Source organism: Panicum virgatum, chromosome 9K (genome assembly GCF_016808335.1).
Source record: "Panicum virgatum strain AP13 chromosome 9K, P.virgatum_v5, whole genome shotgun sequence".
NCBI classification, from domain to species: domain Eukaryota; kingdom Viridiplantae; phylum Streptophyta; class Magnoliopsida; order Poales; family Poaceae; genus Panicum; species Panicum virgatum.
Window position 1 is genome coordinate 55990268 of NC_053144.1, and position 13521 is coordinate 56003788.

The 13521-nt window shown below is 52.1% G+C and overlaps 1 protein-coding gene across 1 annotated transcript; it reads left to right on the plus strand.

Moving 5' to 3' along the window:
- On the plus strand, positions 1-3013 carry LOC120652507 (ricin B-like lectin R40C1). The gene is made up of 4 exons (XM_039930361.1): positions 1-410; positions 508-1032; positions 1182-1410; positions 2622-3013. Coding segments are annotated over exons 1-4 (1071 nt in total). The 5' UTR covers positions 1-95; the 3' UTR covers positions 2624-3013.
- The last annotated feature ends 10508 nt before the right edge of the window (positions 3014-13521 follow it).

Genomic DNA, 13521 nt, shown 5'->3' on the forward strand with positions numbered 1-13521 from the left:
AAATCCTCTGCTCTCTCTTATCCCCTATCAGGCGATTCATCCACCCAACCCTCCCGAACCCCCCCCCCCCCCCCCCCCCCCCCCCGACGAGCGAGATGTTCGGCTTCGGGCACCACGGCCACCACGGCCAGAACCCGCCGGCGCACCCGCCGGCACCCGGCCCCCACGGCGGCGCCGCGCACCAGCCCACCTTCAAGATCTTCTGCAAGGCCGATGAGGGCTACTGCCTCACCGTCCGCGACGGCAACGTGGTGCTCGCCCCCGCCAACCCGCGCGACGAGCACCAGCACTGGTACAAGGACATGCGCTTCAGCGCCCAGGTCAAGGACGAGGAGGGCAACCCGGCCTTCGCCCTCGTCAACAAGGCCACGGGGCTCGCCATCAAGCACTCCCTCGGCCAGTCCCACCCGGTACCTGGTCTTGGTTTTGTTTTGTTTTCCTGTTCGATTTGATCCATGCCGTTTCTTTGGAGATCTGGAGCCTGAGCGTCGCCCCCTCTGATTCCAGGTGAAGCTGGTGCCCTTCAACCCGGAGTACCAGGACGAGTCCGTGCTGTGGACCGAGAGCGGCGACGTCGGCAAGGGCTTCCGCTGCATCCGCATGGTGAACAACATCCGCCTCAACTTCGACGCCTTCCACGGCGACAAGGACCACGGCGGCGTGCACGACGGCACCGCCGTCGTGCTCTGGGAGTGGGCCAAGGGCGCCAACCAGAGCTGGAAGATCCTGCCGTGGGGCGACGAGGCCTACGCCGGCGGCAGCAGCGCCGCCAACGCGCCCCGTGGCGGTGGCTACGGCCACGGCGAGCCCACCGTCCGCATCTACTGCAAGGCCGACGAGGGGTTCAGCGTCACCGTCCGCAACGGCGCCGTGTGCCTGGCGCCCACCAACCAGCGCGACGAGTTCCAGCACTGGATTAAGGACATGCGCCACAGCAACAGCATCAAGGACGAGGAGGGCTACCCGGCCTTCGCGCTCGTCAACAGGGTCACCGGCGAGGCCATCAAGCACTCCCAGGGCGAGGGCCACCAGGTAAGCAGCCGGCCATCGATTAATCTTGTGTCGTACTGTGCATCTTCCCTCGATCTCATCGCGTTTGAGCGGAGAGATCAAGAAGTGATTTTTGTTTGGCTCCGTCTCTCGACTGACGGATGGATCGTTCTCCAACGTGGCACGCACAGGTGAAGCTGGTGCCGTACAACCCCAACTACCAGGACGAGTCGGTGCTGTGGACGGAGAGCCGCGACGTCGGGCACGGCTTCCGCTGCATCCGCATGGTGAACAACATCTACCTCAACTTCGACGCCTTCCACGGCGACAAGGACCACGGCGGGGTGCGCGACGGCACCAACATCGTGCTCTGGAAGTGGTGCGAGGGCGACAACCAGCGCTGGAAGATCGTCCCCTGGTGTAAGTGTTGCTTCGCTTGCTGCTGCCACTGCTTTTTTTTCTTTCTTTTTTTTCTGAAAAATCTTTGTTTCGGGAGTAGAAAAATAAGCACATCTAACCTACCCGCACTAGAAACTTCATAAAGTGATTGTCGGTAGATATTGATAGCTTATCTATTTATGTCCGTGTTTGGTTGGGGGTGTAAAATTTTTCATGGAAATTTTTTGTCTCTTTGACCACTAATTAGGGTATCTTTGATCACTAATTAGGGGTAGTAAATGAAGTCTAATTACAAAACTACCTCCACAACCCCGTTTAAATCGCGAGACGAATAATCTAATGAGGCATTCATCCTCTGATTCGTGGGTAGGGATGGCAATGGGTACCCGAAACCCGAGTACCCGACGGGTTTTACCCGATAAGAAGGCGGGTATGGAATGATTTTTCTACCCGTGGGTACATTATTGGACAAAATCCTATCCCCATCGGGTATGGCGGGTACGGGTGCGGGTTTATACTACCCGTACCCGCCTACCCGTGGGTAAGAAATATCCGTAGGAAAAACAAATGAGCCTAAGTATCTAACTCATTTTAGCCCATATGACCTATGAATTTAGCTCAAATCCAATTAAACCCTCCTAGTATATATATTGTTGAACCCTCTCTAACTCATGTTAACCCATATGAGCCATTAACTTGTTGAAATGAAACTTGTAATGATTTATTTTTCATGAGAATATCTAATATTTACATGTAATACTCGGGTATTATTTCGGGCGTGGGTTACCCGACGGGTAAAAATTACCCGCGCGGGTATGGGAATGAAATCATTTTCTTACCCGTATGCGGGTACGGGTAACCCGACGGATAAAATTTAATCATAACGGGTACGGGTATGGGTGGCCACTACCCGACGGGTATATACCCGTTGCCATCCCTATTCGTGGGTGGTTACTGTAGCATCATTGTAGCAAATCGTCAATCAATTACCGTTATTATATTCGTCTCGAAAATTTACACTCATCTCTAAAAAATTTTTATAAATAGACCTTATTTAGTACTCCATGCATGCATGGAATACCATGTGAGATTCTCTTTTCGTGAAGCGTGCCCAAAAAACACTGTAGTAACCCAACACAGCCTATTATTACTACCTTCTCTATTATTATTTTCTCTAATACTATTTCGTCAACTGAAGATTAATGACATGTGGTTGTTGCTTGCGTCTGCAGAAATGCGCTGTGCCGGGGCTGCATTGGTCATCACCATGATCTGGAGTTGGAGAGATCACCCTGCCAGCCGGCCACCTGTGGTCTCCCGCTGCCTGCCATGTCGCTAGAATAAAGTCGTGTGTGATCGATCTGCGGTGATGGTGTGTCTGTGTCCGCGTTTAGTCTTCGGTCGTGTCGTGTCGTTCGTCGCCGGTCCTGCTTCCATCATTCCGTGAGGGGAGTGAGAGTGGTTGTTCCTCGGTGAGCTTGTCTGATCGAGCGTCCGCCATGTGTGGTTGCTGTGCAGAGTGTGGTTGCTGTGCAGAGAGTTTCAGACCCGGAGTGAGTGTTCAACTCTGTAATGTACTCGGATCCTTTGCTTCTATCCCAGTGGGTTCTACCATCCATTTCTAGCTGTGATTTTTGCTCTGCTGCCGTTGGTGCTTGCTTTACGAAAATGTTGCTGGACTAGCGATGGTCAGGCACAGCTCGAGTTCAAGTATTAATCGCGCATTCGCACTCCCATATTCCCCCCCGCATTGTCACACGACTACCGTATTCGTGCGAGAATCCAACCATGAGGACTGAGGTCTTCCCCTGCTGAAAACAGCGGGCGACCGAGGCTGGTTTTGAATGCGGTCCTGAAGGCTGAAGCAGGCAAACACCCTGATGGATTGGCTGCTTCTCTAGCCAGCCAATAATATTTTTCTCTCACATCACTCCAGCACCAGCCAGTCAATAGTATTTTCCTCTCATATCACTCTAACACCAGCCACCAGCGCAGCAAACAGGGACAAAGGCTGTTGCGCCCAGGCCGCGAGACTGTCCCAAGGCTCAAGAAACAGTATTTTTCTCACACCATTCAAACACCAATTACCAACCAACCAACAGTATTTTTCTGTCACACCACTCTAACACCAGCCACCGGCGCAGCTAACAGGGACAAAGCCGGCTGCGCCCAGGCCGCGAGACTGTCCCCAGGCTCAAGAAGAAATTGAGCGCCTGGATGGATGAGCATCGCCATCGACTCATCGAGTCAGGCAGGGTTTTGCCGTGTGCACGCGCGATGCGTGTCCCGTGATCCCGTATTCCCGTCCTAGCTGGGGGAGAGACACCGCCGCGCACCTCCCGTTACCCACGAGACTGTCTTCCACGCAAGAACACGTCGCCGGCCGGGCCGGCGAGACCCGAGTCTTGTTCACCATTCGCCGAGTCCCAGTCGCCGGCCGTGGAACAGAATCCTAGAGTTATCCACGCACCGGACCGCCGTGGTGGAGCTGCTCCATTCGACGTCGACCATGGGTAGTGGCAGGTAAGCAGGTCTGCGCAAAGCTGATTTCTTCTCTCCAATCCACATCCGCTCACGTGCTGTGGCCGGCCCCTTGGTTAAGGGGCTGTTCGGCTGATTTAAAAGCCGGCTGATTTCGATTTATTTAATAGTATCATGTGAGAAGACATAAGTCAAAACAAGCCGAAATAAGCCGAGAAAAGAAAAGCGAACAGGGCCTGAAATGGCGTGGGGGCGACTCGATTCCGGTACGGTGGAATATGCTTGGCGCCGCGGCGGTAGCGTTACGCTGCGACGTTGCTGCATCTCCTCGAGCCTTACGTTTGACACCGTGTCAACCGAACCAGCTTGTGGTGTACAGTGTACCGGCCTCTGGTGTTGTAGGTCAGGCCTTGTTTAGTTGGTGAAATGTTGTTAGTTTTAGTACGGTAATATATTTTGTTGTTACTTGATAAATAATATCTAATCATAAATTAATTATATTTTCATCTCGTGCTAATCAGTTAGACTGTATAATTAATTATTTTTTAACTATATTTAATGCTTTATGCATGTGTCCAAACATTCGATGTGATAGTACTACAAAAATTCTTTTGAGAACTAAACAAGGCCTACTAGCCAGCTAGGGTGCCATACAACTACTACACAGAATGCTGAATTCCAAAGCTCGGAACTTGTGATTACTGTGTTGTGCCACTGGTTGCCAGCATCTGCGTTGGGCCGGTAGCGTTCCCTCGCCAAGTTCACAGCCCGAGGAGGTTTTACCCATCGGCGGCCCATTTAGGATCGAGCCACCGAAGTGATGCAGCTCTCAACGGTCCTTTTATTACTGGGCCAAGGATAACGAACGAACTGTTTCAGCCCGCCAACTCCAGTCTTGCTGGACATGCGGAATTCATTTTCACTGGGCTGGAAGCCTTCTCATAGAGCGGAAACGAGAGCAGAAACAGCCCACAGTGTCATATAGGACTCTATCTAGCCTAAATAAATAAAACAGCAAAGGAGCTGGCTAGCCGCAGCAGTCCGGCTGGCGTGAAGCAGCACGCCTGTGCGTGATCGTCGTCGTCCTCGAATCTAGGCGTCCTGCCGGCAATGCCGCCAAACCCCCACAGCGTCCCGGTCCGCTGACCGCAGCCGGAACAGGGCCGACCTGTCCGCCGGAGCGCAAAGATACAACCGCCGGAGTTCCGTGGTCAAGAGCCGGATCCAGGATATCTGAGCTCCATGCCGCTGCTTTCGGGGGCAATCCGCCCGTGCGCTCCGTCCACCGGCGGTCAAATGCTACATTCGCCTAGGCCCGATTGCGATCCCGAGGCCCTGTCCTTCTCGTGCGGGTGGCGGGGAATGTACACGCTCCGCCGCTCCTCTGGCCGGTGCCATTTCCGTTGGCCATCAGGAAAGAGCGTACGCGATCGCAGAGATAGTGAGATGCCCCGGTTCGTCCTCCGGAATCTCTGAATGGCGCTACGATGTTGCTGACGGGAATTAGGCCGGTGCTCCTGTGGAGTATCCTTTATCCCTACAGTAGCTGATGCTGCATTCCTGTCGGTGGTCAAGAAAACAAAGAACTCGGACAGATTCCAGGACACTCGGTAGCCCCTGTGACTTGGTATGGCACGCTCTCTGAAGAATTATCGCAGGAATTTCGCGTTGTTCTTTTACCAGAACTTGTTTGCCGCCTGCTGTCTGTCTGCATCAACAGGATGCTGGATAGAGAAGCTAAGATACTGTAGTTGGTCACTAGAAAACCTTTGCGCCGTCGCATCGATCTCGGCATCAGTTTAGCGCGTCACAGGAGAAGACTTTCTTTTTTTGAAAAAGAAAACCCGTGCTGCCGGTGAGAGGACAGGTGCTGAGGTGCAGTCCATGGACTCCTCACTAGTATTCTCTTGTAGCAAACTAGGGAATATAATCCCGGTGAGGGATTTGATTGATCTAGTTGTCAGGTCGGTCGCCAACCAACGCTACTACTCTAAGCTTTTAACTAGCGCTCCACATGTACAGGTATACACAAAAGCGACCGGCAAGTCAAATGAGAGAAATCGTTTTGAGGGCGTAGAAAAAGAAAAACGCTTTCAAATAATTCGACAGTTGTACTGTACTCGTTCCAAACAAAAAAGAAACAGTAGAATTAGGCAAGAGGTCAGAAAGGCACCACGGCACCAGTACCATCCTGCATCTGTACTTTTGTTTATGCGTTCTCCCTTATCCTATCCATACATTTGAAATTTTCTGCGGTTGAAATTTGGGTAAGTTGTACGGATGCTAATAACTCTCACGGACTATAATAGCACACGGCCATTATTTTTTTTAAGGTACCGAACTCTGTATGGCCGTTGACAGCAACGTGGTCAGAAAATGCAGCTTCAGCACCACGACAGTTTGCTCTACACGCAGTTTTCTAATGATGGAGATTAGGAGCCTTTTGTGATCGACGATGTTGCTGATTTGGATGTATAATCCCCAAAGAACAACCATATACTACAAGTCTACAACCCACAATAATACAATAGGCAGACATGCTACAAGCACAACCATACAGTACAAGTGTACAATAGTAGTAAAGTAACTTGCAAATATGATTGTTTCTCTAACCAACAGTGTCAAGCAGGCAGTGCACATAGGTCTATATATGCGTGCCTGTCGAGTGGGCCACCGGCCGCCGCTCTTCGTCCCCGAAGCTGCATTTCGAATGGAGCAAGCACGAACGGGACACGATCGAATTCCCCAAGGAAAAGAACCCATGCCGACACAAGTGAACACCAACCCCGCACGTACACACAACCAACGTATGCGCCGCTAGATCTCGCATTGTTCCGGCCCATTCCTACACTCGTGTCTCGTGTTATCCCCCCCCCCCCCCCCCCCCTCTCATATTTCCCTTTAGCCATCAGTCTCGCGGCAAGCTAGCTAGCTTAGCTGTCGCTTGTTTCTTTGGGAACGAGTTGCTTGGGTGTGTTGGTGAAGCCGCACGAATAGCTCGCTAATCTCCAAACCGTGTGCCCCCGGCCGCGCGCATGAGTGCATGACCAGCGATGAGAGCCAGAGCCGTGCTCGTTATAGGCCGCCCCCACCGGGGCGACGGGACGAGGCACATGTGGCTACGGAGGGTGGCGCGTGTGCGTGCCGCGCGCGCGCGGCGTGTGGCGTGCCGGCGTGCGTCCCATGGACGCACGCGCACGGCCGCCGCGGCCGCACAGTGCTCGAGATGTTCGACGCACACGGCGGCGGCGAGGACCATCTCGCTCGCGCGCTGGCCGCTGGGTCGTTTTGGGTTGGGTTGGTGCGGACGCAACTCGATCGCGACTGGCCGTGCCCTTGTGCTTTCTTCCTTTGTCACCGCTTGGAACACGCGAGCGAGAATGGTTTAGAAATTCCGGGAGCTAGTGTTAGTGTTTTCTCTTCTTCTTTTTTTGGCATGGCCGTTCTTGTGCTTCAGACATAATATCCTCCCTGTTCAGAACAGAGCTCCAGCGAGCTATCTGTACTACATACTGTACCGTGCGCCGTGCGAATACTAATCCGAGCATCCTGTTTGAAAGAGTCGCGTGGGTTTACAGCCAGCTAGCACACTACTATACGTAGGATGACGAGCTTGATGAACATTGAACATGCCCTCTCTGAAGCAAAGGAGCTGGCATGCACCTACAAGGAAATAAAGAAAATTGAAGTGAGCACCAATTGTATGCTGTGACTTCCGTGGCAGGTGTCCCGCTGTCCAAGCTGTGCGCACATGTTAGTTGTAGCCGGTGCGCGGGGCGCGGCGAGTGTGGCTCTCGCACATCCGCTGCACCCCCGCTTGCACGAACATTGGCTAGCCTTGACTTCTGACGTCAGTGCCAGAACAACCAACTCCGAAATGCTCAAAATTTGCTTTTCCCTTAAAAAAAGTTTGTTTTTCCTTTCGGACAACATGACTGAGAGAGAAAAAAAAGATGACGGATGGACAGCCGGGAGCTAGCATGCAGAAGGTTATTGCCGGACGGGTTCCGAGCTTCCATGCTCGCCAGAAGTGCTGACTAGCCGCTTAGACTTATCGTGCCACCTAACCATATCTTGAGGAGCGTCCTAGTCGATCTTACCTTCATGTTAGTAGTAGTACGACTACTAATCACCTCCACGAATAAAAAAATAACTCGGGGTCGTAGGACACGGATGATCGGCCCCACGGTTAAACCGGACGCTCCCCGTTTGGCGAGGGAAAAGAGACGCATGCATGGGCGTGTACGGTCCGCGCCAAATTACCACCAAACTCACGAGAGCTAAGCCCTTTACCCTGATTCTTAATGGTATCCCGGGACAAAAGGTCTCGCGTTAATCTTCGCTGCTGGAGATAAGGTCCATGCGCGGCGCATGGTAGGATTATTCCCAGCATGTGCCCAACGATGCCACTACACTATTGTTTCGTCGGTGCCGAGTCACCACAGCGTTCGACCGCGCGGCGCGGCGCCGGGCATCGCGAGACCGCCGCCCGCCGGCGCGGCGGGGCTGGGATCTCGAGAATTACCGCCGCCACGCGTGCGGGTTAACAATGGACCGTGCGGCCTATTATCGGCCCTAGCGTGGGCGATTAAAATTCTCCTGCTCCCTATAGTACTGCTGCTCGGAACAATCATGTGAGCCGCAAGGGTGACAGGGGGATCAGATAACTGGAGCCCCGTGGCCTTTTCGGCCGATCTGCCAGCAGTCCAGCACGCAGCACGGCAGCAGCCGCGATAGTACAACGAGTGCTGACCACGAAATTCATACCACGTGTCGGGCCAGGAGGTGGTCCAGGAATTATATATATATATATATATATATATATATATATATATATATATATATATATATATATATATATATATATATATATATATATATATATATGTAGGGAATATATCAGGTACAAACCAACCTATCTATGGAAACTATGCAAACTTCAATCTGGACCACCGGATCAACATCCAAGGGGAGGGCGTATGGGGAGTGGGAGGGGGATTTGCAAAAGTGTGATTATCTAATTCAAGGGTGGGTGGTTAATTGTAAAATTACCCCTCTCCCTCGTGCCCCTTGGATGTTGATCCGGTGGTTCAGATTGAAGTTTGCATAGTTTCCACGGAGAGGTTGGTTTGCACCTGATATATTCCCATATATGTATATATATATATATGTATATATATGTATATATATGTATATATGTATATATATATGTATATATATGTATATATATATATATGTATATATGTGTATATATATATGTATATGTGTATATGTATATATATATATATGTATATATATATATATATGTATATATATATATATATATATATATATATTGGACAAATAAAGCAGGAGCACAGGAGCAGTGTACTGCTGCTAGGGTGCCAAAATTATGCCTCGCGCTTGGCCTCCTGCAGTAGCCCTTTGCACGGTTGCGGTGCGCCGTCAAGGCTCATCAAACAGTCTGTAACGCCACAGTCCGATTGATGTCAGTTGAGCTCGTAACGTCCGCTGTGAAAAAAACAAATTTGTCTCGTTGCGGTCAGCACGTCGTTCTCTCGCGTCAGCCCCGTGCTCCTGCTCCTAGTCGCAGGATCGCGTTCCTCAGACGGGGTGGCCACGCCATCGCGTCATCACCTACGGCGAAGTCGGATCGCGAGCCGGGACGGGGCCGTAACAACCCGTACGCCCGGCCATGTCGGATCACATCCTCGCCGTGCTTTTGCCCGGCCTCAAGCCTCCACGGCTCGGCGCACCGCACGCCTGGGTACGTAGCGTGCACCCTAAACCAGAAAAACCCGTCCGCTTTAGACCGGCTTGGGCCCACACGGCGCCGCGCACGACGACGGCACGGCCCGTCCCTTCGCCGACCTGGGCGCGCGCGGGGTGGGACGGCGAGTTGACGTCGCAGCGGCCGCGAGTGCGTGTGTCCGAAAGGCAAAGGCTTGCTCCAGGTGGAGGGAAGGATGGGCGGCGGCGGGGACAGCGGGCAGGTCGCCGGGGTGGGGCGGTTGGGTGCACCTGCGGGCGGACGGATGGAACGCGGCACGCGCCGCACTGCAAAAGCGGCTCGAGGCCTCGTCGGGCCCGGCCGGGTGCCGCCGCCGGCCGCCGGGTCTCGGCCACTGATGACGCACAGAGAGAGAGAGAGATAGCTGGTCCCACGCACAAGGCCATTGCCGCCAGCTATCCGAGAGGGGTTGTTTCCGTTGCGGGGGCCTGTTGGGCGGGGCCGGTAGTTAAGGGTGACGTCGTCGGCCACCGATCGCGCCGCACCGGCCCCGCTACGGGCAGCTTTATTTTTTGCTCGGAGGAAACGGCCACTCCCATCGATTGGCCGCTGCGGACGGGGCGGGCCCCAGCGGAGCATCTGCGCCGGGTCCGTCCAAGCCCCACTGGAGCAGGTCATGGGGATACCGCCATACCGGCATGAATCGAGCACAGAGACCCGCCAGACCGGCACAACCGCAACGTAAACGTAGCATGATTCTTCGTTTCTTTGCCTTGGATATACAGCAGTATGGTCGACGAGGCAGAATCAGCGTGTTCCTTTGCGATAGATAGGCACGGCAGCTACGGCTCTGACGTGTGTGCGTACGTAGTATCATCTACCGCTCCTCCATGCTTATCTCCAGAAGCAGAAAAGGAATCTTCTTATCCCAAGCGGGTCGTCGTCGTCGTAGTAGGAGTACCAGTACCGGACCCTGAATCAAATCACGTTTCAGCATCAGCCTGCCCGCGCTCGTCGCGACACGTGACCCGGGTGATGCTGGCCGTAGGGTGTGGTGCGGGCAGTTTCCATGTGTAAATCGCTGCCGCGACGCCGAGAATAGGCGCGCCACAAATTATCCATCCGGCCGGACAACTGTACCAGAATGCGCGGCAACAGGGACCCGGCCGCACGCCACCACTGCGGCTGCGGGATGGAACACGCGCGCGCGCGCTCGCGGCGGCGGACGAATCACGCCGGGGGCCGCCGACGAGATGCGGGCGCGTTGCGCCGGAACTCTGCCGGCGTCGTCATCCATCCCATGATGAAGGCCCTGATCCCCACGATGGAGGGAAGCCCGGCTTTCTTCTTCTTTTTTTTTTTGAGAAGTGAAATGCATTCCAGATCATCATCATTCAGAGTTTGAAATGTTCAGTTGGGTCAAGGGTATCCTCTTGGAAGGATACGTTCAGAAATCAGAATCCGCGACCGGGTGCGGTGTGCAGCTGCCTTCAGAGAAGCTTGATGCTCACTGAAGCGTACTTCTCTGTTTATAATTGGCAACGCAAATGGGATGCGACTGCGTCGGTTGCGACCTCTGCCGAGATTCTCTAACCGCAGCTACTGGTCAGAATAATGCGTGAAGATAAAGGATATATGAACCAGTAATAAGATAAGCGTTTGGAGCGGTTGTTAAATTTCCCATGGATGATTGCACCTTGGTACTTGGCTTTGTTTAGTTCTCAAAAAAAATTGGCCAAAAACATCACATCAAATGTTTAGATACATGCTTAAAGTATTAAATGTGGACAAAAAAATAATTGCACAATTTGTGTGTAAATTGCGAGACGAATCTTTTGAGCCTAATTGCGCCATGATTTGACAATGTGGTGCTACAGTAAATATTTACTAATGATGAATTAATTAGACTTAATAAATTCATCTCGCAGTTTACAGGCGGAATCTGTAATTTGTTTTGTTATTAGTCTATGTTTCATATTTCAAATGTGTGTCCGCTATAGTTCAAAAACTTTACACCCCAAGAACTAAACACACGCTTAGAGTCTGTTTGGATGGATTAAAATTGAGTGCTAAATTTTAGCATATACTAGCACTTTATCCATGATAAGCGTTTGGAGCGATTGTTAAACTTCCCATGGATGATTGCATCTTGGTACTTAGAGTCTATTTCGATGGATTAGAGTTGAATGCTAAACTTTAGCATAAACTAGAACTTATATTCATGCTAAAGTTTTTGAGTCAACCACGTTTGAATGGTCTAGTGCTAAAGTTTAGCACCTTCACCAATTAGCACTTGGACGAGACCTTAATGCGGTGTCCTTTAAACTTTAGCCTGTTTTCAGAACAGTCACCCTCAAGGAAAGTTCATGCCGTATATTAAATAGCTGTTGGGAGTTATTATCTTCTAGCATGTAACTATGTATTAAAACACAACTATATGCTGTGAATTCTGATGGGGCTCCCTATGCCTGCCACCACGAGGGCTCTATGCTGCTGTGTCGCACTTAACAGTTAAAACTATTTTTTCCAAACGTAATTAGTCCAGCCAAATCCTGTCTTTTTGCCTCATAGAAAAAAGACAAGATTATGCATCAAATAAAGTTTTTGTAATCTTTGTGTTTTGTAAAAATCAGTTTCAACTTCGTTCCTAATAATTTATTCAAAAAAATAACTTCGTTCCTGCTAAGAGTTCTCAGAATGATTCCTGTGTTGTGGACCAATGGGGGCATGCCTGCATCAGATAAAAATACAAAAATACTTGAGAACCGAAAGGGAGAAAGTTCAGACGATTCTCTTTTCTCTCGCAGCTTTTTCTGCATCCTGGCCATGCCCTGCGCTTGGATATTTACAGCAGCAAGCTTGGAAGGATCAACCACAGGAGAAGCATGAAGGGAAAAAAAAACACATAGCTAGCTCTTTGCAGCCACGACATGATACTAGCTTGATATTTCGCCCTCCGTCTAAAGCGACGAACTCGACGAGGGAGATGCTGAAAACCGTGGGACCACGCCCTGATGCGCCACGGACACCGGATGTGTGCTCCCTTCCGAAAGGGAAAACTGCTCTCATCTCGTCGAATTTCCTACGCCTTTTCGTCCTGCCGCGCCCATACACTACACTGGAATAAAAAGCCGTTGGCATCTTTGCAGATGGAAAAAAAAAATTGTCGCCGTCGCGGGCTCGCCGTGTGACGTTTACGCCCCGCCCTGTGGACAACGAACAACTAATTAACTAGCTTGAAAGTTTCCCAAAAGAGGCGACGAACGGAAGCGAGCAAGCAGCTCAGCACCACAAGTCCAACAAGAGTACAAGACCACAACCACGGCACGGAGTAGCTGCCATGGTAATCTTGGATGCCTCACCGCTCTCTCATCTCTGGAAAGCAACCGGCCGGAAGGTGGAGGAGATGAATATCTATCCGCCGTGCCGTGCAGCGGCGCGTTGAATCCCTCTCGCTGCCATGTGGGGACGGACTGGCGGACAGATGGCCTGATGGGGCTTCGCCCACTCGTTTTCAAAGGTCAGACAGCGAAGAAAAACTCCAACTGGAACAGTATTCAGACGCTCTGCCTCTGCGATATTTAAAAAAAAAACAGAGAGCTTTGCGGTTTTCTATTCTCGACAGCATCGCCGCCGCGGGCGACCACGGGCCAGCGGCCAGGCCAGTGGAGCGGAGCGGGCACAGAGGATTAGGACGAGGGCCACTGCGATTAGGACAGGTAATTTTGGAGTTGCTTCGGGGCCACAGCTCCCGTCCCGGCGGTAATACGAAGCGAGAGACGTGAGAGCCCGAACGCCGAACCGGTCCCGGCCCGGACGGGTCCGTCGCGGCGTCGCCCGCAAGCCGCCTCCGCACGGCTCTCCGCTGCCGGCCCGTCACCAGCTCACCGCGCCGAGCCTATATAAGGCGCCAGAGGCCC